Source organism: Zonotrichia leucophrys, chromosome 7, assembly GCF_028769735.1.
Source record: "Zonotrichia leucophrys gambelii isolate GWCS_2022_RI chromosome 7, RI_Zleu_2.0, whole genome shotgun sequence".
NCBI lineage: Eukaryota > Metazoa > Chordata > Aves > Passeriformes > Passerellidae > Zonotrichia > Zonotrichia leucophrys.
In genome coordinates this window covers 23,817,715-23,840,938 of record NC_088177.1, presented here as the reverse complement: position 1 = coordinate 23,840,938, position 23,224 = coordinate 23,817,715, and the positions used below count along the sequence as shown (strand labels likewise).

General features: G+C 49.1%; 3 protein-coding genes across 4 annotated transcripts; all 3 read left to right on the top strand.

Annotated features, from left to right (window-relative positions):
* Positions 1-5,692: 5,692 nt before the first annotated feature.
* On the top strand, positions 5,693-8,106 carry HOXD10 (homeobox D10). Its single transcript, XM_064718431.1, has 2 exons — positions 5,693-6,434; positions 7,829-8,106. The coding sequence occupies exons 1-2, from the start codon at positions 5,693-5,695 to the stop codon at positions 8,104-8,106; spliced, it is 1,020 nt and encodes a 339-aa protein (XP_064574501.1).
* Positions 8,107-12,034: 3,928 nt separating this feature from the next.
* HOXD9 (homeobox D9) lies at positions 12,035-13,727 on the top strand. Its single transcript, XM_064718331.1, has 2 exons — positions 12,035-12,847; positions 13,414-13,727. Exons 1-2 carry the CDS (start codon positions 12,178-12,180, stop codon positions 13,653-13,655), a joined length of 912 nt encoding a protein of 303 aa, XP_064574401.1. The 5' UTR covers positions 12,035-12,177; the 3' UTR covers positions 13,656-13,727.
* A 4,795-nt stretch (positions 13,728-18,522) lies between these two features.
* HOXD8 (homeobox D8) lies at positions 18,523-20,102 on the top strand. Of its 2 annotated transcripts, none has more exons than XM_064718358.1 (2): positions 18,523-19,060; positions 19,644-20,102. In XM_064718358.1, exons 1-2 carry the CDS (start codon positions 18,523-18,525, stop codon positions 19,934-19,936), a joined length of 831 nt encoding a protein of 276 aa, XP_064574428.1. In that variant the 3' UTR covers positions 19,937-20,102. The 2 variants fall into 2 exon arrangements, with proteins under 2 accessions (XP_064574428.1, XP_064574427.1); XM_064718357.1 differs by having other exon boundaries at positions 19,641-20,102.
* The last annotated feature ends 3,122 nt before the right edge of the window (positions 20,103-23,224 follow it).

Below are 23,224 nucleotides of genomic sequence, written 5' to 3'. Positions count from 1 at the left end.
CGGGGAATTCCTCACGGCATTTTGCCTGACCTTACAGCCAAATTCTCCCGTGTCTCCCGATCCTTAATCCACAGGGCGAGAACGAGCCGTTTGGTTTTCTGTTCCCTGCAGTGCTTTGACAGTCTATCTCATCCCATTAATACGCCTTCAAAATGCCAAGACACCGCAAAAGCGGGCCGCGGAAACCGAGACACCCCATCACTAATCTCGCCTAAATGCTCAATGATAGCGGTGTTAAGTTTCTATTAAAAAGGAAGGGAAGAAGCCCACGGCTGGGGAGGAATCGCGCGGAGGAGAAAGACCGGGAGCGGAGGAAATTCCCGGTGCCTGGCGGGCAGCGGCCACAGGAGGGCGCGCTCGGGCGCTGCAATGCCGCAGCCTCCGCCGCTCCTGCCTCTTTCCCCCCTAATAATAATTCCGCTGCTAATAAAATATCTAATATATAAGTAACGATAAGATTTCAGGGCCTTCCAAATGAGAAAATAAAGCATCAAAAAGATTTATTAAACAAATAACCCATAACCGTGACGTGCTGGAGAAATATGCCATTTTAAAAGAATTTTTTTTTTTGGGTCGTAATCTTTTATAATGCATCCGAGCTTTAAAAAAATCCCATAATTTTAAGAAAGGAAAAAAAATCAAACCCCAAAGATATTCAGAATTCGTCCCCTAGAACGAAAATCTATCTACTCTTTTAAGGACAGCTTTAACGCTGATGGAACAAAAGTAATATAAAAAATATGCATTTCCACAATTTATCTTTGATTCTTACTCGCGGATTTTCTTAGATAAACCTCTAGGTGCAGAAAACATAATGTTAAAAACGTATTTTATTTAAAGGCGAGATTAACATTAGCTCCTAAGCATGCTTATTTTAAAAAGAAAGACAGAGAGACTAAAGAGAAAAGATATTTTAAACATCTTAACATCACCTTTCCAAGGCATTGCTAAATTAAGTCACTCTCTTTAAAAGTGCTACGGAGATCTATTAAAATGAAAGTAGAGCTTACAGAATTAAAGTCATTCTTATGAATTTCTTGGACTTTCTCCAGCGACCGAGCATGTTCTGTCTTTCTGAGAAATTTTTGTTTTAAGATTATTTTTTTCCTTCCAGTGTGGATTTCTGGTCAGAACCTCAGGAAAGAAAGGGTTTCGCTGCTTTCTGCTTATTTGCAGAATTCATCGAAATCTATTTCATGTTGGCTTAGCCATATTCCGCATTTTTTAGAGCCCAGTCTCTCGCGAACGCATTTGTTGGAGCTTTGTCTGCTGGATTGTTGGTGTGGGGTTTATTTTTCTTTTTCTTTTTCTTTTTCTTTTTTTTTTTTTTTTTCCTTTTTAGAAGTTCATTGTTAACACTTTCCTAGAAATAGCCTTTCCGGCGGCAATAAACCGGCATTGTACAATCCAAAATCCTTGGGATCCCTGACGCCAGAGGTAGCCCTCGCAGGCAGAGCCGTATCCCGGAGGAAAATGCCCCGGTCTCTCGGTGGACCTACGCTTTGCTAGGGTGAAATGTTTAGCGAAGTTTTGGTGTTTGTTTCCCTTGGCATGAGGGGGCTCCTTGCGAGAGCCCGCACCAACCCCGAGCCCATCAGGCTCCATTCGAGGTGCACGAAACCCTCGCAATTACAGTGAGGCCGAAGGCAGAGAATGTGAACGGGTGATGGGAACCTGGGTGTGCTGTTAATTTTGGAAAATTATATCTATACAAGAGAACATGGAAAAGCCTCTTTCTTCCTTTTTTTCTTTTTTTAACCATTGTGTAAATGTGATGATTCTGTGCGAGTCTGTCTGTAACCTCTTCTATTTTTCCTTTTTACCCTTTTCCCAGTTAAAATCCTCTAGATAGAAAAGATTGTGAGCTATTTCCAAATGTCTTTGGACATGTCCTTTACATAGAAAGAAAAGGGCATTTGCTTATTTTCCGATTAAAATATAAATGCGGCAGGAATCAGCCGAAAGATAAATATGCCGCACAAATACCGAGGCTGAAGGCGGAACTGGCCACCAATATACAAGCTAAAATCTCATCACACTCAGGCACCTTTGTGTGCACAAAAATATGGAAATTCAATAGGAGAAGGGCTGGGGTTCAGGGCGAAGCTGAGCGTACGGTCAGTGCTAGTGGGCGATCCTTAAGCTCAGAATTAACACCTTTGAAGAAAAGATCAGCGTGCTATTTTGTTTATTTTATAGGATTTCATATTTAGGAAAAAGCATAGTGTCATCAGTATGTCGTGTCTGTCCCCTTACCTCGGTCAAAAAAATCTAGAGAATCTGAGCCCAGACGCCGACTCTTTCTATGAAAATACGGCACAGAGAAATCTGGGCAACCTGACAGTTGCTTTATTAAAAGAAGAAAGATCACAATATCGTATCCAATTTTTTTTTTCTTAAATAAAACTATTCTTCAATGTCCCTGCAATTTAACAGCGTGGCATAAAATATACAGTCAGCGCTTTTAAAAACACCCTAAATAAAATGGTGAAATCAAGTAAATCAAAGGAAATTTACTAAAAGCTTCCGGGGTTCCAGCCTATTTTAAAAATAAGACATTTCTCGCAATACCTTTGTTACTGAAGGCATCTGCAAAATATCTGGCTTCTTCCGTACCCCTCTCCCATCCCCCTCGCATAATGGGACACAAACACAGCAAATTGCAACTATGAGAATGCTCGGCACAGCCGAGACAAAAACATAATCATATCACCAGTAATAAGGTTCAGGGAGATAAGGCAGTGAAAATTAAGCCCTGCTGCCACGTCTGGTAACCTCCAGGTTTTAGCCCTGACATTTGCTAGAGGAGAAAACTGTAATGTCCACCTATGCTTTATTACAAACAGTAATTTACATCTGCATGGACCCATTGGTTGGGGCATTTTTTCATCCTCGTTCTAAAAAATATGGGGCTCTGAGAGCAAAACCTTTATATTAATGTAGATTGTATATCTCATTTATTGCACAATATTGATTTATTTATTAATGTTAATTACTTTATTCCATTTTAATATGATTTAAAACAATAGTGACATTAAATGCCCAGAGCCTAAGTCCCCAGTTCCCCAATGGCTCTCGCATGTTTATTCAACTTCTATTTACATCAAACTTAAACTTTCTACTGTTCATTTTCAATAAAAAATTGCTGCCCGTTTTTAAATCCCTCATGATTTACCGTGAGCGAAGGGTCTTATGGAGCCGTGTGCCAGTCCTGAACGCAATATTTAAATTACTATAATCACAACAGTCATCTGAGTTTCCGTGTAGTGACATGCATGAAATTAATATTTTCAATTACAAAAATCAAAGAGCCCTCATGTCTAATCAGGAGCCCAGAATTCAGCTCCTCCAGCAGCAGCAGCAGCAGCAACAGCAGCAGCAGCAGCAGCAGCAGCAGCGAGGCCGGCGTGGAAAGCAGCTCAGCATTTGCTTATTGTTTTAACTTTACTGTTGGGCGAAACCCGCCGCAAACCTCTGGGCTGATACTTTGAGCCGGGATATTTCTGGGACCCCTTTTCTTACAGTGTAAATAAAGATTATGAAAGAACCATTTGATGGGCATAAAATTCCTGATTAGATTTAATAGTCGAGCCTTAAACTGCGTCAAGAAAGATAGTATTTTGTTTCTTTAAACTCTGTGGGTTGTCCAGGCTGTTGTTGAAGAGGAGGAAATTGCTAGAAGGCGAGGCGGGGGGGGACGCGGCGCTCGCAGGGAGCGTCGTGGGCTCCGCCGCGGCTTCTCCGCGGCGCAGGCGAGTCTTAGCCATGGCTCTGATCATGATCTTACGTGGCCACCGCGCCCAGCTCGGCTCGGCTCGGCTCGGCTCGGCTCGGCCCGTGGCGCCGGCCAAGCGTGCCCGGGGCGGGCAGGGGCTGCGCCAGGCGCAGGGGATGCTGCCGAAAGAGCCTGCGAGCAGCGAATATTACGAAGGTAATATTTAAACTCTCCGGCAACCCAGGAGCTGGAGACCGCAGCTATAAAAGACACTGGCTCTTAACCTGACAATGATGTTGTATTTGAACAGCTGCGATAAGGTTTTAAAAGGTCTGTCTCATTGCCACCACCGCGAAATTTTAAATAGGGTTATTGTTTCCAGCGGTCTAAAGTGTACGGCAAAGTACAAAAACATCCAAATGCCAGGAAACAGAGGAAAATTCAAACCCACGCTGGTGGAAAACGCACGTTTGTAAGTGTGCGAAAGACGCATTTAAATTTTTAAAAATCCTTTCATGTGCTGCCTGCTCTTGGGGATCTGAAAGGGTATTTTGATGGTAGAAAGGCCCAAAATAAACAGGCGAACGAGTCCCAAACAAAAATTATCAACAAGTTCACTTTGTGTGGATGAGGGTCCTTAACAACATTGGTCCCAGATAAGAAATACCCCAGTTTGGGAAAAAAAAAAAAAAAAAAAAAAAAAGAAGAAGAAAAAAAGAAAAAATAAAAAGGAAAGAGAAAGGAAAGCAAAACGATAAAGAGTAATAAACAGTTTCTACCGCCACTATTTAAAATGTAGTAGCTGCGGGTGCAAATACGGCTAAGGAGTGGGAGGAAAAACAATAAAACACGTTTAAAATGTTGGGAAGGAAAACTCTGATCTGCCATGTAGACAGTTAGTGTTGCCTTCTGTTGGTTGCTTTCTTTGCTGTTTGTTTGCTTTATAATACAGATGCATTCATCATTCTTATAAAAAAAAGACAGAAAAAGTTGCTTAAAGGAGTTAAAGGAGTTGCAGTGAGGACATGAGTTTCTGCATGCTTTTTTGATGAGCAACACTACAGAAGGAGAAATTTCCTTGTTGATGCTTTCGGTTTGCAGGGCAAGAGAAAAACCCACTTTTTTTTCTTTTTCTTTTCTTTTTTCTTTTTTTTCTTTCTTTTTTTTTTTTTTTTTTTTTTTTTTTCCAGGCTGTCGGGAGAGAGCATTGTAAAATAATTTTAGGAATGTGGCTTCCCTATAAAATTCGAGTTATGACAAAAGTCCACCTTTTAATGTTTGACGATTTGTGTTAAAACAAAAATTGACCTTCTCGGTTAGCAGCTAGGAAAAAAATCAATAGTATAATTTTCAATAATTCATAACGCGAACGCCATTATGCTAAATCTTAACTATTAATCTTATCCTTTACAAAGTCTCGATTGATTTGTTAATAAAATATCTTCCCGTGCGCGGCAACAGAGGGTATAACTCTTGAAAAAGCTTCAGAAGCAAGAAAATTACCGAGTAGCCCGAGAATGTAGATGAGGGTTTTATTGATCGCCCCTGATTCTCCTTAATACGCATTAATAAATCCCGCAACCTTTTGTCCCCGCACTTGTCAGCGGCGGGGCTTTTACGGGAGCCATGGCGGGCGGGCGCGGTTCCGCTCCGCGCCGGGGGTTCCGCGGCCGGGCTGGCGCGGAGGTTGCGCGGCGCGGGGGGGCGCGGCGCGGGCCGGTGCCGCAGCGCGGGGGCGCGGCGCGGTGCGGTGCCGGCGCGGCGGCGCAGGGGGCGCTGTTGACCGCGGCGGGGCGCGGCGGGGCGGCGCGGCGGGGCGCGTCAGCGGCGGGGCGGCGGCGCGCGGGGCGGCGGGCGCTGCCATTGGCCCGCCTGTCATGTGGTCGCGCGGAGGCATCCGCAATTACACGGGAATGTTTTCCTAGAGATGTCAGCCTACAAAGGACACAATCTCTCTTCCTCAAATTCCGCCCCAAAATGTCCTTTCCCAACAGCTCTCCTGCCGCTAATACTTTTTTAGTAGATTCTCTCATCAGTGCGTGCAGGAGTGACAGTTTCTACTCCAACAGCGCCAGCATGTATATGCCACCTAGCACAGACATTGGGACGTATGGGATGCAAACCTGTGGACTCCTTCCGTCTCTGGCTAAGAGAGAAGTTAATCACCAAAATATGGGTATGAATGTACATCCTTATATACCTCAAGTAGACACTTGGACAGACCCGAACAGATCTTGTCGAATAGAGCAACCTGTTACACAGCAGGTCCCCACTTGTTCCTTCACTACAAATATTAAAGAAGAAAGCAATTGCTGCATGTATTCCGATAAGAGATCCAAACTCATTTCTGCAGACGTCCCTTCCTACCAGAGGCTGGTGTCTGAATCATGCCCCATTGAGAACCCCGAGGTTCCTGTCCCAGGATATTTTAGACTGAGCCAGACCTACGCCACTGGGAAAACCCAAGAGTACAATAATAGCCCTGAAACGAGTTCAACTGTAATGTTACAGTTAAACCCTCGCGGCAGCTCCAAACCGCAGATATCTGCTCAACTTCAGCTGGAAAAGAAAATGAATGAAAACCCGAACAACCAAGACAGCACCGCTAAAGTCTCTCAAGTGGAAAGTCCCGAGCCCAAGTCCACGTTGCAAGAGGAGCGGAGCTGTCTGCCCGAAGGCTCCGTGTCCAGCCCAGAAGTCCAGGAGAAGGAGAGTAAAGGTCTGTATTACCGAGTTTAAGCCGTGCCGTGGTGTAACTCCAACACGCCAGCACCATAAAGCACGCTCGAATATACTAACGAGCATCACAGCCATCACATTTAATGCTAAGGAGTATCGGGCTGCAGGTGCTGTCTCTCTGAAGATTTTGGCAGGCAAAAATGCTTCACAAAACGGTCCAAAGATTTTCCGTAGAGATCTGCCTCTCCCGTGCACGCAGACAGCCTCTGTGATGCGGGGAATATAGCCGTGTGCTCCGTAATGCGCTGCAGCAGCCAAAAGCAGCCCCATACCTCTAAAAAAAGCGGGTCTGGAGGTTGTAAAATACGAGCAGCTCAACTTTTCTCTCGTAGTATTTAGCTTTTTTTTTTTTTTTTTTTTTTCCACTGAGCCTTACTGCGGTTTGATTGCATTTAAAGTTAATTACGATCCTCTTAAAATAGGTGAGAAATAGGTGCTACCAGACTGGGTAAAGTTGGAAAGAAATGCACAATGAAAACAGCAGCCCGCTATCTGCCTGGTCCAAGGGTGGAATATTTCAATGTGGTGCTTTAGATAACCTTGGCTTGGTCTCCAAAAGTGCACCAGTATTTTGAAATGCTTTTGAAACCTGAAAGTGGTGGCATCTGATTTTATTTTCCCATTTAAAGTGCACTAACGCCTTTCTTTCGAACGGCGTGTATCAAAGAATCCCAAAACGAGAAATTTTCTGCTATCAAAATGTACTTTGCAACCTCTAGGTCAATTTTTATCCTCTGTGTGCATTGAGAATTTCTTTATCTGAATTATGTTTAGTAGTACAGGTCTAGCTTCATGTGGGGGAGATTTCTTTCTGGTGGGGAAAAGAAAACCCAAAAGGAAAATGAAAAAAAAAAAAAAATTCCAAGACAGGGGGTCGTAATTTCTTGTATATCATTTTGCCTGGGAAATGTCTATATCTGTTTATAGGTGTGCTTGCGTGATTCAGCTGATGTGTGTGGGGATGCTGCTTCAAAATACAGTGCGAGACTATTTTGTAATTGGAATATTTCCGTGGCAATTGTCGTGGGAGCCCGAGTCGGCCATGGCGAGGCTAGACCCGTTAAGATGTGTCCATGGGGCGGACGGCAGGTTAAATATTGTTGAAACGTTAAACGCCGGCCGAAAACTTGCGAGACCCTTCCTGGCAGGAGCAGGAGAGCGGGGTGGCCGCAGGGCAGGGCGCAGGGCTGGGGACAGGCGAGCCCAGCCTGGCCGCAGGTCCCCTGGCTGAGCCCACGCCTCAGCCGGGCGCTGGGCAATGCCCACATCCACCATATCTGCCAGACACTGCAGAGGAGGGGTCATGGCCAAGGGTACACTCTAACAGTCTGAGGTATTTTTGATTTTTTTTTTCTTCTTCTTTGATTTTGATAGAGGAAATCAAGTCTGATACTCCAACAAGCAATTGGTTAACTGCAAAGAGTGGCAGAAAGAAGAGGTGTCCTTATACTAAACACCAAACACTGGAATTAGAGAAAGAGTTCTTATTCAATATGTATCTCACTCGAGAGCGCCGTCTAGAGATCAGTAAGAGCGTAAACCTCACTGACAGGCAGGTCAAGATTTGGTTTCAAAACCGCAGAATGAAGCTCAAGAAGATGAGCAGGGAGAACCGAATCCGGGAACTGACCGCTAATCTGACCTTCTCTTAAACCCTAACCCCGGGGGGGGGCACCAGTGAGGAATGGGCACAGCACCACCACTTGATAAAGGCAGGAGAGACTCTGGCAAAACCCGGCATTTTCCAGTTTTGTTTTGTTTTGTTTTGTTTTCTGATAGAATGTGACTCTTCGTCCTTCTTTTAGCGCTGCAAGTGAATATGTATTACTATGATGAGTATATATAAAACCTAGCACGTGTAATTTATTTTTGTTCTCATCGTAATGCAGGGTAACTATTATTGAATATTATCATTTGGTCTTAACTTATTGGAACTGTCGAACATCCAAGCAATGTGACTTTTTCATGTTTTTACTAACAAAATGGTATTTATGTGGGGCTGTTACACGGGCCATAACATTTTGAGTACATTCAATACTTTCAGAAAAAGAGTGGGGGAAAACTGTGGGGGCGGGGGGAAAGAGAAGCACATTATAATGTAACTATCCTCTCAAATGAACTTAGAGATTGTCCTTCGTAAAATGGAATATTTCCTTCTTCTCCATTGTAGACATTTCCTTGTGGTGCATATGTGGAATAGTAGTCGTTCAGCAGCAAATTGTCCTTCTTGTGCATGTTCTGTTTGCATGTATAATGCAATAAACTCTGTAAACTGATGCGGTTCCTTTGGTTTTCTACAAATGTTTGAAGCACGGATACAGGTTGGTCTCCTGATCTCTCTCTGTCATCAGCTTTTTGGACTGGTGTACCTTTTTTACCATATTCTGGTCTTTGTGTGTGTTTGCCTGGCATTCTTTCTTTCTTTTCCTCCATTTTTCCCCCCTTCCTTTCTTTTTTTTCCTTTTCCCTACGGGGTGGGGTGGAGACTGGGCCGGGAAATGATGTATACCCAATTAATTTATAAATGTGTCTGTAAACAACTGATTACTTGATAAAATGTTGTGTGATGTTTGCAGTCTGACAAACTGAATGCAAAAAAAAAAAAAAAAAAAACCCAAAAAACAAAAAAACAACAACAAAAAAAAACCAAACAAAAAACCAAACCAAACGAAAAAAAGAAAAAAGAAAAAAAGAAAAAAAAAAAGAGGACGGATAAAAAAGTTGTAAAATATTATGACTTAAGTGGACATCCTCATCCAATCAACTCGTACAACTCGTAAATGGTAAGTGATAAAAATATCTTTCTACTACAAGCTGTCAGGAATATGTGTGTCATTTTATTTGATGTTCATACGTTGATTTAAAAAATATCACTCCCTCCGTGCTTACAATGTGCAGACTTTGATTTCATGTCTTTGCTCACTAAAAAAAAAAAAGAAGGAAAAACCAACAAAAAACCTCCATAATAAATGCAAAGCTAGGTATAAGTAAATGTTTTCGGTCAGCTCAACAGCTTTCAGAAGACCATGGATGGAAAAAATATTCCCTCAAAACATTCCCAGCATCTGGCGAGGTTGGCTTTTTTCGAGCAGAAACCCTCCCAGGCGTGCTCACAAAAGTGCACCAGCCTCTTCAGACCCACTTTTGTCACCCTGCACCGTTTCTCTTTGCTCAGAGATCGTTTTATTTCGCGCAATTCCATTTTAGTAGCACACATCCAGCTAATGACGTTCACGACTCTTAACCCTTTCTGTACATAGCTGAAAAATAGTATTAGCATGGCTCTGCGCTGGCAGCTGAGGAAGGTACGTGTGCTGGGAGCGGGCGAATGCGAGCACATATACTCAGTAGAACTGCAAATAGCTTGCAAATGAACATGACTTCAAACTGAAGTGCAAATGCTTGGGCATACTTTCACCTTCAAACGGGCACTGCAAAAGTAGCGTGGCTGCTGTTGGCGCTGGGAAACCAGCTTGCTCACAATCAACTCCCATTTCTCCCCTAAGCTCTTTCTAAATCAAGAAATTAAGCTCAAGATAGTGCCAATATTGTGCGACTTGGTGACAGATACTGCTCATAATGCTGTTGGTGGCATTCTGTTTGCTCTTTCGTCGCTGATATTTAATTTAATCCAGTACTTCCTCATGTGCACATTTACTCAGAGGGAAGAGGCTATATATTCCTCCAACCAAGGCATCATCATTTTGGAGCTGCGAGAGCCGCAAGCACCTAGGTACTTTGTGCTCCTTCCCTTTTCGAAAACAAACATCAAAACGATGCTTAAAAAATATCCCCCCCAATAACCCCAAACCCACAAAACAACCCCGTAAATATTGCATACATTCGCACGGCCTTTTCTTTTCCTTTAAAGGTGCTTGCTACACCGCTAAAGAAGTTTCGGCAGTGAGAAGTAAATAGCTGGCTCCATACCAAGAGTTTAACGTATGTAAAAATGAGGCACACTCTAATTTGCCTGCTTTACCAATTTATATCTCTTTGAAACGAGGGGCAATTCTTTGCCATATCACAAACCCTGCTTCTAGAAAACAATGTAATAGAAATTATAAAATGGCAGAAGAAAATGCTAAAGCCAAATGACACCAAAAAAAAAAAAAAAAAAAAAAAAGAGTAAAGGAAAAGGAAAAAAAATTAAAAAGAAAAAAAAAGGGAAAAAAGGAAGAAAACAACCTAGGAGAGCAATAAATCATTAAATAAACAGGAATTTCAGTCCCTTCCTCATAACGGCCCGCGAGTAGGAAGTGTTTTCCCAGCGCTGCTGTCCGTGCCCCCGGCGGGCTGTGCTGGCTCGCCACTAACTCTCTGCGTTTCCTCCAGATCCCGACACAGCCACCGTCCCTCGCCCGGGGAAGCAGGCGTGGGCAGAAGACCATGGGTAATCCACTTTTCAGTACTATCGGGGGGTCCTTTCGCTCGGGCAGGAAAAACCAGGCCGGGAGGGAAGGGAAGGCTGGGGAGGGAAGGCATGCAAGAGAAAGCGAAGGGGGCAAAAAGCCCTCACGTAGGCATTGAACGTGGCTCCCCATGAGCGAGGGGCGGAGGAGACAGCTCTGCCGGCGGGCTGGGGTCAGCGCCAGCCCCGCGGCCCGCGGCCCCGAGCCCGCCCGCCCGTGCGGCCCTGCCCGCGGCCGCGCCGCCTGCTCCGGGCTGTCTGCGCCCGCGTCCCTGCCGGGCCGCGCTGCACACCCGAAAGGGGGGCTGTGTGAAGGCTGTGTAGCCCCAAAGTTCCGCAGATAGAGGAGCATGTGTTCAGCCACACGTCAGTCCTGCTCGGAGACAGAGGCTTTGCTGTTTCCATCCGTCCATTTTATTAGGGACACATTAATCTATAATCAAATACACCTCATAAAATTTTTATTGAAAGGCATAAAATCATTACAGAGGTCTTCCACCTGTTTTAAAACAACACAATGGGCATCTCTTTTTAAAAGTGTATCCTTTCCAGGGAAACTTTCTGTCCGGGGGTGAGGGGAGTGGATAATAATACCCGCACATGCTCTGAAATATGGAAGTACCGCAATGTGCTTTTACTGTAACATTTTCCTGTTTTATGAGAAGTCGTTACAGTCCCAGCTTGCGATGGTTTGTTTTTACAGGCAAGAATCCCCCTTTCCCAGCGGGTTCCCTCAGCAGCTTGGAGTGTGATTAGCAAGCCAAGGCTGTTGGATTTATTTAAACACCCTGCCTCTCATTGATTAAGAAATGAATGGCAGAAATCGCTCAACGAAGGTGAAGAAATAGTCCGCACCCGCCGCGGCCGTGGGCAGCCAGCGCGGCCACGCCCGCCGCGCCCTGGCCGGCAGGACAGACAGGCGGACAGACAGGCGGGCAAGTAGGGCAGGCAGGAGAGCGGGGAGGGCCGGGCAGGCCGGGCGGGCAGGGGACACACCGGGCACGCCGGGCACGGCAGGGCGGGCAGGGCGGGCAGGGCAGGGCAGGGCAGGGCGGGTGGCCCCGCGCCGTGCGGGGGCGCGGGCGGTGCGGAGCGCTGTGCGGGGCCGCTGTTGATGATGATTTTTTTTTTTAATCACAGCAGCCCCAGTTTAGCGGATTGATTTACTCGCAGTATTGGTAAATATGATCACGTGGGCTCCACAACCAATGGTTGAGGGTTGCAGTCTGCAAAATACTACGATTGTTCTCCGGGAGGGTATCATATACAGTTAACAGTGTAACCTTTTATATGACTAAGAGGGGAGCCTAAAATGTCGTCTAGTGGCACCATAAGTAACTATTATGTCGATTCTCTCATAGGCCATGAAAGCGAAGAAGTTTATGGGAGTAGATTCGTCCAGGGAGGTCACAGTGCGACCTCCAGGCCATCAGGTGTTGCAGAGAGTTCAGATTTTTCCTCTTGTAGCTTTGCACCAAAATCCACCGTGTTTTCCACCTCCTGGTCCACTGTTCACCATCAGCCGTCTGCGGCAATGACCGGGATCTACCACCCCTACATGCACCAGCCCCACTTAGGGGCAGCCGACGCCGGCCGCTACGTGCGCTCCTGGATCGAGCCCTTCCCGGGCTTCCCGGGCGGCGGCGGCGGCGGCGGCGGCGGCAGCAGCGGAGGCAGCAGCAGCGGCGGCTCCGCGTCCAGCTCCGGCTCCTCCAACGGGCGCCACTACGGGATAAAGCCGGAGACGGGAGCAGCCACCTCCTCGTCTTCCTCCTCCTCTTCCTCCTCCTCCAAAAGGACTGAATGCTCCTCGTCTCGGGAGTCCCAGGGGATCGGTGTGCCCGAGTACACGTGCAGCTCCTTCCTCCAGGAGTCCCGGGAGAAAGCGCCTGCCGGCAGCGCCAAGGAGCCCGCAGCCTGCAGCCACAACCCCAGCCCGAGCAGCGATCTGAAAGAGGAGAAGCAGCAGCAACTTGACCCAAGTAAGTAAAAAAAAAACCAAAAAACCCCTAAAAAAAACTAAAAAAAGGAAGAAAGAAAGAGAAGAAAAGAAAATAAAAGAAAAAGACAATCAAAACAAAACGGGGAGTGGGGGAAGTAGAGAGGAATAGCGGCAGAGAGAGAGAGGGAGAAAAAGAAAGAAAAAAGAGAGAAGGACAGAAGGAAGGAAGGAAAGTAAGAAAGGAAGCAAGCAAGCAAGGAAGGAAGGAAGAAAGAAAGCGAGAGAGAGAGAAAGAAAGAAAGAAATTGCCCCTTTGATTTATTGCTGAAACCTGTAAGGCTCGAATGTGCAAAACTGATAGTTTTACTAACCTATAAAAACGTCTAGACGCCTACCCCAGCGCAAGCAGCAACAAGCACCCATAAAAGACTCCACATAACCACCTACCATCAAGACATCATTTGTACAGTAAACAGACTGGGGCATTAAGGCTTTTATGATAATTCCTCCAAAGTTGTGAAAACAGTCCATCCTTCGTTAAATTAATTTAACGACCTTTCTCTCCCCCCCCCCCTCCCCGTTCCCTATATACCTCCCTTCTTCCAGATAACCCTGCAGCAAACTGGATCCACGCTCGTTCAACGAGGAAAAAGCGTTGTCCCTACACAAAGTATCAAACTCTGGAACTGGAAAAGGAATTTCTGTTTAACATGTACCTCACCCGAGACCGCCGTTACGAAGTAGCTAGGATTTTAAACCTCACAGAGAGACAGGTCAAAATCTGGTTTCAGAACAGAAGAATGAAAATGAAAAAGATGAACAAGGAGAAAGGCAATAAAGGAGACTAACGCTGGGGTGGAAACATAGTTGGAGACTATTGATTTAGTTTTGAGTTTGGATTTTCATCGGGGGAGTGTGGGGCTTTGGTTGTTGTGGGTTTGGTTTTTTTTTTTTTTTGGTTTTGGGTTGTGGCTGCTTGTTTTTGTTTGGTTGTGTGGGGGTTTTGGGGGGTTTGATTGTGGTTTGGTTTGTCCTTTTTTTTTTTTTTTTTTTTTTTTTTTTTTTTTTTGTTAGTTTTGTTTTATTCTTTCTCTGCACCCTTAGCCCCCCCATACGTTCCTCCTCCTCCTCCTGCCCCACTCCACCCCAGGGATTTTAAATCAATCGCGCTTTTTTTTTCTCTCTTTTTTCTTTTTTTTTTTTCCTTGGTAGAAGTGAAACGTGGTCTGTGTCAGGTATTTCCGGAAATTTTGTCTTGCTCGACAACGTGTTTTTCAGTCTCTTGATACTCCCCTCCTCCTTCCCAGACCATTTAGATGACAATATTGTGAGTGCACGTTAGCTTTGGGAACTCTATCTGATGTTAAATGTTTGACATGTTTCTTAAAAGTGATGTAGACTAGATAGTTATTTTGCCAAAATAAAGGTAAGGAAATTAATTATAATTACGGTAATAAAATACATATTAAATTACAGCCGCTTAAATCAATGGGGGTTGCTGTGCTGTCCACGACCTACTAAGAGGAAATCTTTCCCCAAACTTCTGCTTTCTAGGTCTGAATCCTTCGCAATAGATGCCACAGAGAGGCCACGAGCTGCTTCCCCCCCTTAGTGCACTGTTAGGAGCTGTGTCACGCTCGGAGCCGCTCTCCGTAGGCCTGGCCCTGCCGGTGCCCCGGAGCTGCCGTCCCCGCCCGCGGTGCTCTTGTACTCATTACCCGCTCGCTCCGTGTCTCCGGCACGGACCTGTTGTAATTGTTGTCACTCATTACACAATAAAGTCTGCCGTGACCCAACCACAGCGCTGCGGTGAGAGCAGAAATCTGTGCGCCCCTCGCGATGCGCCCCGCGCCGCCCGCCCTGCGCGCAGCCCCGCGCAGCCTCCGCGGGCCGGGCCGGCGGGAAAGGCCGGGATGGCGGGAAAGGCCGGGATGGCAGGAGAGGCCGGGATGGCGGGAGAGGCCGGGATGGCGGGAAAGGCCGGCCGAGCTGCCCAGCAGCACCTCCGGCACCCTGGCCCTGCTCCCCAGCCGCAGCTGCTGCCAGGGGCCAGCGCCGAGGGGCCGCGCCGTGCCCGGGCCTCAGGTACCAGCGCTCCTACAAACAGCAGAGATCCCTTGGGGTCGGCTAGGAAATGCTTCCACACCGGTCCGCAGGAGCCAAGGACACACAGTGATGCCTATTCGGTTAAACATTGGTTTTACTCCTGGGTTTTTTCCCTACTGGGTCGCTTCTAACCTCTGCTTTCTTTAAGTGGGAGGCTGGAAGCTCTGGAGGGGACACGGCTGCTGCCAAACGCTCGGCTTTGTTGGCGAGAGCTCATTTAGCGACGCGCCTCATGCCTTCTGCATTTATAAACACACATGACTTTATCAAGATAATTGAGATGAAGTTCATTGTAAAAAATGCTTTGTTTAAAGAGCAACCATTAAAATGAAGGACCCGTAAATATTTACGAGCAGTTCGGTTAATTCAAGATTAAGGGGAGAGCTGAGACCTGGTGTTTAATGTTTTTTACCTCTGTGAATAAAAAAAAAAAAAAGAAAAGAAAAGAAAAAAGAAAGCAAAAGCATGCACCGCCAGGAAAAGGTGTTGCATTGCTTCCCATCCATTGTCGAGAAGATACCTATAATTCTTTTAAAACAGGAAGAACCGTGGTATAATAAAACCATTGAGATGGCTAGACGTCTGGACCTAATGAGTTTACGATATGCTATGGCACTTTTCTTTGAAAGCACCTTATTTTGATGTTTGTGTTTGTTAGGGGGGAAAAAAGGCAAAAAAATGCAGACAAACTAGGTCTTAAAACCTTGGACTATAAATTTCAGTATGTCAGCATTGGGCCAAGGCAACAGACTCAAAAAGGACCCGAAGGTCACGAAACAGAGATTTTACGAAGTCCACTTATTTGTTGAAATGTATTTTATTGGATATTCTGTTGCAATGAATCCTATGATGCCAGCCTCAATATTTTCGCAAATACCCATGGCGGGGGGGGGATGGGGTGTGTGTGTGTGATCTGTAACAACACATAAACAATATCCTTGTACACAAAACTGCATTGTGTTGATCCCAGCAGAGGCTCTGTTAAGAAATTTTCACCCAGCCCACACCATCTTTTAATATTTTATATCAAGCAGATTGACACATTTAACTTCGTATATTTTTTCCTTTTGTTTACCTGTTTTTAATATTGTGTGCACTTATTTCAAAATGGCAGAAAGAAAACCAAACATCTCGATCGATGAAATGCAGTTCATCTATGGAAATTACTTTTAGTGTCAAACAGAATAATTTAACTCCTACCCGTTGGTTGTGTTAATATATGTTTTCACATATGCACAGTCTCGTGCACACGCGTTATACCGAATAATTCACAGGCATGTGTGATGAAGGAGGGGGTGAACAAAGATTCATCTTTACTTTTGTTTACATAAATCAATCCATAAATACATAAAAGCGCGGGCAAACAAAATAACATCTTCAATACAAAAACGTATAACTCTGAAACTACCACACATGGAGATTTCATGCTGTAATATGTGGGGGAACATGATCGAAAACGCGATAGCAGTCGTCTTCAAAGCACAGGCGTCTTTCCTGGCTGCCATGTGTAAACGAGGCGCATTCTTTGTATGCAGTTAATTATAGCTCTGGCAAAAAAATAAAAGAGGGTCACCGAAACGTGCTAAGAGAAAATGGCACTGTAAACTTAAGGGGGGGGTGGTGGTGGGGGAAAGAAAAAAAAAAAAAGGAGAAAAGAAAGAAAAAGGAAGAAAAAGGAAGAAAAAGGAAGAAAAAAGAAGGGACCCAACCTCAGTCCAGGAAGCGAAGGGAGAGTCGGTGGAGCTGGCCCCGCGGCGCTCCGCAGTTCGCGTTCCCGGCCAGCGGCGGGGCCGCGGGCAGCGCGGAGCGGGGGCGCCGCCTGCCGCTGCCGCAGCGCGCCGCCAGAGGGCGCCCGAGCTCCACCCTTGCGCGGCCGCCGCGCCCGCTCTGCGCGCCCGCGGCCCGGGCAGCGCGGCTCGGCCTGGGCACCGCGGGCACGGACGGGCACGGACGGGCCGCCCGCGGAACCAAGGCACAGGAACAGGGACGGGGGTGTCTGGCGCGGATGCGGGAAGCAGGCACTGCCCCTCTGTGCCCCTCCGCAGGGTGAGGCAGTGTCTCTATGCCGCCGCTCAGCCCCTGCCAGGCCCGGCCTCCTGCCTTCCTGTGCTCTCTGGCGAAGGGCTTTTGCTGCTGTCTGTCCGTGTCCGTGTCCGTGTGCGTGTGCCGGGCCTTTCCCGCCTCCCTCGCCTATCCTTGGGCTGCACGGGTGTCCCTAGGCCTCCGCGAGTTCCTAAAGCCGTGCACCCCGGGGCCCCTGCTTGGGCAAGGCTGTCCTTGCGGGCACAGGGCCCGTGGGGTGCTCACATGCGGGGCAGCCGGGCTGGTCAGCGAGACAGAGCGAGTTAATCGGCCTGGAGGCGGGGGGGTGGTGGAAGAACGGGGTGCGATGGGGAAGGAGCCTGAGATGCCTTTTATGTAACCACAAGGATTTTTTTGTCAATTCGCATCAGACGGTCACACGTGGCTCTGGCTGGGCCTGTATTATATTTCACCTACATTTTTCGTCTCTCTCCAAAATAGGGCGGACTCCAGTTCCTGACGGTGTCTCTCCAAAAATCTGATTCCCACTGCAGGACGAAGCGGGAAAGACAGGACTGGAGACGCCGCTTCTTGGGGCACGGGGGGTGGCCGGCCCGGGCGGGGGCAGCGCCGAGCCTGCTGGGCAGCGCTTTTCTTCCTTCCTTCCTCCCGGCGAACAGGGCTCGCTTATTTCGGACCGAGTCCCCGAGCGATGCTAACCGTTCACCCACACATTTTTATTTTTTCTCCTGCCTCCCTCCCTTTGCCTCGGTAATGACGTCCACCAAGGGTGAAATGATGGAAAGTATATTCATAGGCATGATTTCCATTAAGTATCAATTAACCTGGAGCCTCAGCCATGCGTGCAAGGCGTCAAGGGTAAATGTGCATCTCATTTCCCAGCGATCTGCTCGCCTGGAAGGAAATGACCGGCAGGGCCCGTTGGCAAGGGGGCCCTGCCGCTGCACGGTGCCGCCCCACAGGCACCCCACTGCCTTCGCCCGCACCCCGGAGCCCCTGCGGTGGGCATCGGCTCCTGTGCGGGGCTCTGCCCTCGCCGGGCGCGGTGCAGGCCTCGCTGCGGGCAGTGCAGCCCCGCTGAGCCGGGCGGCGCGGCCCCGGGCAGCGCGCCCGCGGTTATCGCGCGGGATCTGCGCGGCCGCCTCGCCCCTGCGCGCCCGGGCTTTCAGCGGCTCCTAGCGAGCGCACACCGGCGGGGGGAGCGGGGGTGCCGCGGCCGGGGTGGATCCGGGCAGGGCTGGGCCGAGTTTTTTTCTTGCCCGAGGAGCGGCACATGTAAACTGAAGCCAAAAGTCCCCCCTGAGCTCATGAGCTTGTGTGTGTGTGTGTGTGTGCGTGCGCGGGCTGCTGTGTGCCTAATAGGAAATAGTAAAAGCAGTGAGGCAGGTCATTTTGGGAGCGATTATAATCCAGTCCTGGTCACCACATACACGGAGAGCAGGAGCGGGGAGCTCACGGGCCAGCGGCGGCGGCGGCGGCATGAGCGCGGCGTAGAGGCACCGGCGGCGGCGGCGGCTGCGGCGAGAGCAGGGCCCCGAGCCCCCGCCCGCCGCTGCCCCCTCCCCGATGAGCTCCTACTTTGTCAACCCGCTCTACTCCAAGTACAAGGTGGCGGCGGCCGCGGCGGCGGCGGCGGCGGGGGAAGCCATCAATTCCCCGTACTACGACTGTCACTTCGCACCCGAGGTGAGCGGCCGGCACGCCGCCGCCGCCGCCGCCGCCGCTCTGCTCTACGGGAACGGCGCGGCCGCCGCGGGCTTCCCGCACCCCGCGCCCGGCGGGACGGGGGGCGGCGGCGGCGCGGCCCCGGACTTTTACCAGCCGGCCGGGGGGAGCCCCACGGCCGCCTACCAGCCGCCTCCTCCTCCCCCCGCCGCGCCTCCGCCTCCTGCCCCCTGCAGCGGGGTTACCTGTCACGGGGAGCCCGCTAAATTTTACGGATACGATAACTTACAGAGACAGCAGATTTTTACGACACAGCAAGAGGCCGAGCTGGTACAATATCCTGACTGTAAATCGTCCAGTGCTAATATTGGCGAGGAACCAGACCACTTAAATCAGAGCTCGTCTCCTGCTCAAATGTTTCCCTGGATGAGACCACAAGGTTGGACGCAGTCAAAAATTTGCTTCCATCTCACGTCTGAGTTTGAAACTTTCTTTTCCGCCTCCTGCTTCTTTCTCGCTGACTCTCGCTCCCTGCCTCTGTCTCCCCCACTCCCTACCTCTCTCACCGCGAGTCCTATCACCGCGGTGGCTTGCGATAATAAAGAGATGCAGTGAGCAAGCAGAAACCTCTGCAGCAGGCAGCTCCGACCCAGGAGTAGCCTTTGAGACGCCTGTCGGACGCCTAGGCGCAGCTGACACGCTCGCCTGTCTCCCGTGGCCGCTGCCCGAGAGGGAAGGGTGCGGGGTCGGGAAGGGGGTGGTGTACAAGATGATAAAGTGACCCCGCAGCATCCTATGCAGGAGGACAGCTGAGGCGCTTCGTGCATTTACCGTCGCTGTGTTCCTCTCACTCAAGTGCAAAGCTCTAGACTCCTCTGTGCCCTCTGCCTTCTCTCCCTGCGGTTCTGTGGGGCTTCTCTCGAGGGATTCCGGAGGCACCGGGGTCCTCTCTGCCTGCCTGTGCCTTGTTTTGAACGGCCACAGCAACCTCCAAACCCCTATGTTTTTGTTTTAAACAGCAGCGCCGGGTAGGAGGAGAGGAAGACAAACATACAGCCGATTCCAGACTCTAGAGCTGGAAAAGGAGTTCCTATTTAACCCCTATCTGACCAGGAAGAGAAGGATCGAGGTGTCCCACGCATTAGGACTCACCGAGAGGCAGGTAAAGATCTGGTTTCAGAACAGGAGGATGAAATGGAAAAAAGAGAACAACAAGGACAAATTCCCCGCTTCCAGACAGGAGGGAAAGGAAGGGGAGGCCAAAAAGGAAGCACATGATCTGGAAGAAGACAGAGCTGAAGGCCAGACGAATTAATTTTTGCCCCAAATGTCTTTGTGAAAGTCAATCAAAAATAAGCAGGGCTAAAGCCCGACATCTCGGCTCATCCACACCTCTACGTGATCTTGTCGTGGGACGAGTGACCCCATGTCCCTTCGTTTGACATCTCCCTGCTTCGGGTGCTTCACTTGTTTGTGCTTTTATTTTGTTTATTAGCGTATCCAGAACTATCTCTAGATTTAACATTTCCTCTACTTATTTTTTCAAATTTGATACAGAGTTTCTAGCAATAAATTTCTAATGATATACATATATATATATATATTTGCAATCTTAATGGACGGTGATTGTGGGAAACAACATAAACTTCCTAATAATAAATATTAATAAGTAAGACATTTAACAATGCTTTATTAATCAAGACAAGTGCACTTGTACTATTTTAATTCTTGTTTTTATCTTATGTTGAATAAATTAAATTAATAATCTTGAAGACAATATCATAGGAATATATTTAACCTTCTTCTATAATATTTGATTAAAATAAACTGAATTTATTCGATTATAAAATGTATCGGCCTCTCTATATTCCTTTTGTAATCTACTCCTCAAGGAACATCCTGAGTCTCCGCCGTCTCTCCTCCGTGTTTCTGCTGGGTCTAGAAATGGCGCATTGTGTATAAAACCTGCTTTTTGCGAGCATCTACGCTGCCGCGGTCCAAGCAGCGGCCAGCGGGGACCGCGGCCTCACCTGCGAGCGGAGCGCAGGCTGCGGACCGGCCGCGGTGTGTGCCCGGGCCCTGCTCCCGCCTGTTTGTTCCTGCCGCTCATCCCGGGCTGCGGACCGGCCCCGATGTGTGCCGGGCCCTGCTCTACCCTGTTCCTGCCCCGGTGTGTGCCCGGGCCCTGCTCTCCCTTGTTCCTACCCGCACCCGTGCGGGACAGCGCTGCCCCAACCACGGCCCTGCCCTAGGGAGCATTTGCTGCAGAGAGAGAGCCCGCAGAGCGTTCCGGCCCCACGGCATCCCCAAGGGCTGCTCCAAGAAAACCAAAACTGGCCCAACCTCCCCCGAGAATGGCCGACGAGCAGGGAAATACAAAGCTTTTGCGACCTTGAGTGGGGGTTTCGGGAGGGCTGTAATTCTTAGGAGTCCCAAGCCATGCGTAGACCGAGAGAAAGATGTTTCTGCCCCTAAATATTATCATATGATGCGTTTCCCAGCGGAGGCCGCAGCTGAGGATAGAGCCTGCCTCATGGTTCCGGCAACCACGGGAGGAAAGGTCCGCTCTGATTAACAAAACAATTTAATTTCTCTCTGCCCTCCCTCCTCTCGCTCCCGTTCCCGGCAGGGTCCCGCAGAGCGCGGTATCAAACAGGGCGGCCGAGAGCAGTCCTTTTTAGGAGCAGCAGGCAGAGGGTCGAGGGATGAGGTATAAATCTCTACCAAGATTTTTGCGCCATTTTTTTCCCTACCGGCTGACGCTCCCCTGAGTAATGGCTCCGTGAAGGAAATCGAATGGACGCGCCAGAAACTGCGACAAACACGATATATAATTGTATTTTCTGCCCAGAGACGAGCGTGATCCCGACGAGGCCGGGGCTGAGGCGAGGCCTTGCTCGGACAATCGCAGCCCGGTTCCCGAGGCCGTGCCGCCCGCCGCTGGGCCCTTCCCTCGCTCCGCTCCGGGAGCGCACCCGGCGCGGCGGGAACCGCCGTCCGCGGGCACGGGACCTGCCGGGCGGGTTGGGTTCATTTCGTTTCCCTTCCCCGCTCCACCACCGAGGCAGGCACGTTTCCACTGCTGCAAAGCGCCAGCTCTGGAGGGAGGCACGAGCGAGCGGAGCTATTGTTCTTGGTTTTATTTTAATCGCCTAGCTGGCTAAAGGTTGTAAACAAGGGGAAGCTGCAACAAAGTAGTGAAAGAAACATTTTTGCTGCATGGATTTGCATAAATACACCAGTACCCGTAGTGTCAGGGGAGGATATGGGGCTGGTAGCTGCACGTATAAAGTACCCCGTGGCCCGACACGCAAAACCCCCTGGCTTTTCAAAACAATACTCGTGCTAGTGGCACCGACATATTTGGTCTCCGGGCAGGAAAAGCCTCTCGCTTTTTGCTGCGCTGGCGGCAGAGGCTGGACTCAAAGCGGTTCCGGCGGCCCTGCTGCGGGAACGCCGTGCCGGTGCCGCCTGCTGCCATCGCGAGCTTCCCGCACGTCGAGGACCTTCACACACCAGCGGAACACTCCTTAGGCTGGTGTTTGTCCGGAAAAGAGCTGCTGCGGTAGTTGTTTTTAATTATCAGACAAAGAATAAAATTAAAATATTCCTGAAGAAGTTTCCGTTGCGTTGCTCTCCTAGGACCGACTGGGAACGCAGCCACGCAGGCAAAAACTGACTTCCCTGAGCCCGCAGAATTGGCCAAGGCCTAGTGGTAACTGGAATTGCCCCTGTCTTAGTCATTAAGGATAACAAAACATCGCTATAGTTGTTAAGGCATTTACCCCCATAGCCTGGCATCTGAATCTCTCCCTCGGTTTCACTTGGAAACTTGCAAAGAAAAAAGATAACGGAGTCAGGAATTGAGCCAGGCGGCCACTGAGTCCCCTGTTAAACCGGAGCCATCGGACTTTTGGCCAGGAAAAGCCGTAGCTGCGCGGGTTGCGGCGGAAGGGGCGGCGAGAGGCCGCCTGAGGCGGCCGCGGGGTGGATGTACCGCGCCTTTGGTTTCCGCGGAATTTCTCCGTTCCCTGAGGAGCAGCTCAGCGCGGCCGTGAGTGCCGCAGGGACACCACGAGAGATGCCATAGCCTCCGCCGAGGCAACATTCAAAGGTGTGCAACTGCCTGAAGCAGCGTGTTAAAAAGATCCAACCTCGATCCTACATCTTTAGGCGTGTTTACTTTTGTTAGCAGTTACAACCGGCACGGAGGTCACGGATTGAGGGCTCTGGCTATTCCCTGAAACAAACCTTGAGCTAGAACATCCACAGTATTCCGTCTCCGAGCCGAATATTCCTAGTGGACACAGGCTCATTTAAATTTGTTTTAGAATACTTTCAAGGAATCGGATTTTCCCTGCTGGTGCCCCGGGAATATCTATCGGGGGCGGAGGCAGCTTGCCCTGGGCGCGGTGACAGTGCCCGGCGCAACCTGCGGGAACCGCACACGGCGGGGTGGGGAAGAGCCTCGGACCATTTTTATGTCGGCGACGGCTTCCGCTTCAGTAGTGGGCGCTAAAGCAGATGTGGTTTCTTTTAGTGCCCGGCGGAGTGGTGGGGAGGGGTGGGAGAAGAGGGTGGGGATGCGGGTTAAGCCCCCTTT

Bases quoted from the DNA above. Each gene is read 5' to 3' on its own strand.
- HOXD10 (XM_064718431.1), top strand. From the start codon at position 5,693: ATGTCCTTTCCCAACAGCTCTCCTGCCGCTAATACTTTTTTAGTAGAT. The intron at 6,435-7,828 runs GTCTGTATTACC...TGATTTTGATAG, and splicing joins CCAGGAGAAGGAGAGTAAAG to AGGAAATCAAGTCTGATACT.
- HOXD9 (XM_064718331.1), top strand. From the start codon at position 12,178: ATGTCGTCTAGTGGCACCATAAGTAACTATTATGTCGATTCTCTCATA. The intron at 12,848-13,413 runs GTAAGTAAAAAA...CCCTTCTTCCAG, and splicing joins GCAGCAGCAACTTGACCCAA to ATAACCCTGCAGCAAACTGG.
- HOXD8 (XM_064718357.1), top strand. From the start codon at position 18,523: ATGAGCTCCTACTTTGTCAACCCGCTCTACTCCAAGTACAAGGTGGCG. The intron at 19,061-19,640 runs GTTGGACGCAGT...TGTTTTAAACAG, and splicing joins TCCCTGGATGAGACCACAAG to CAGCGCCGGGTAGGAGGAGA.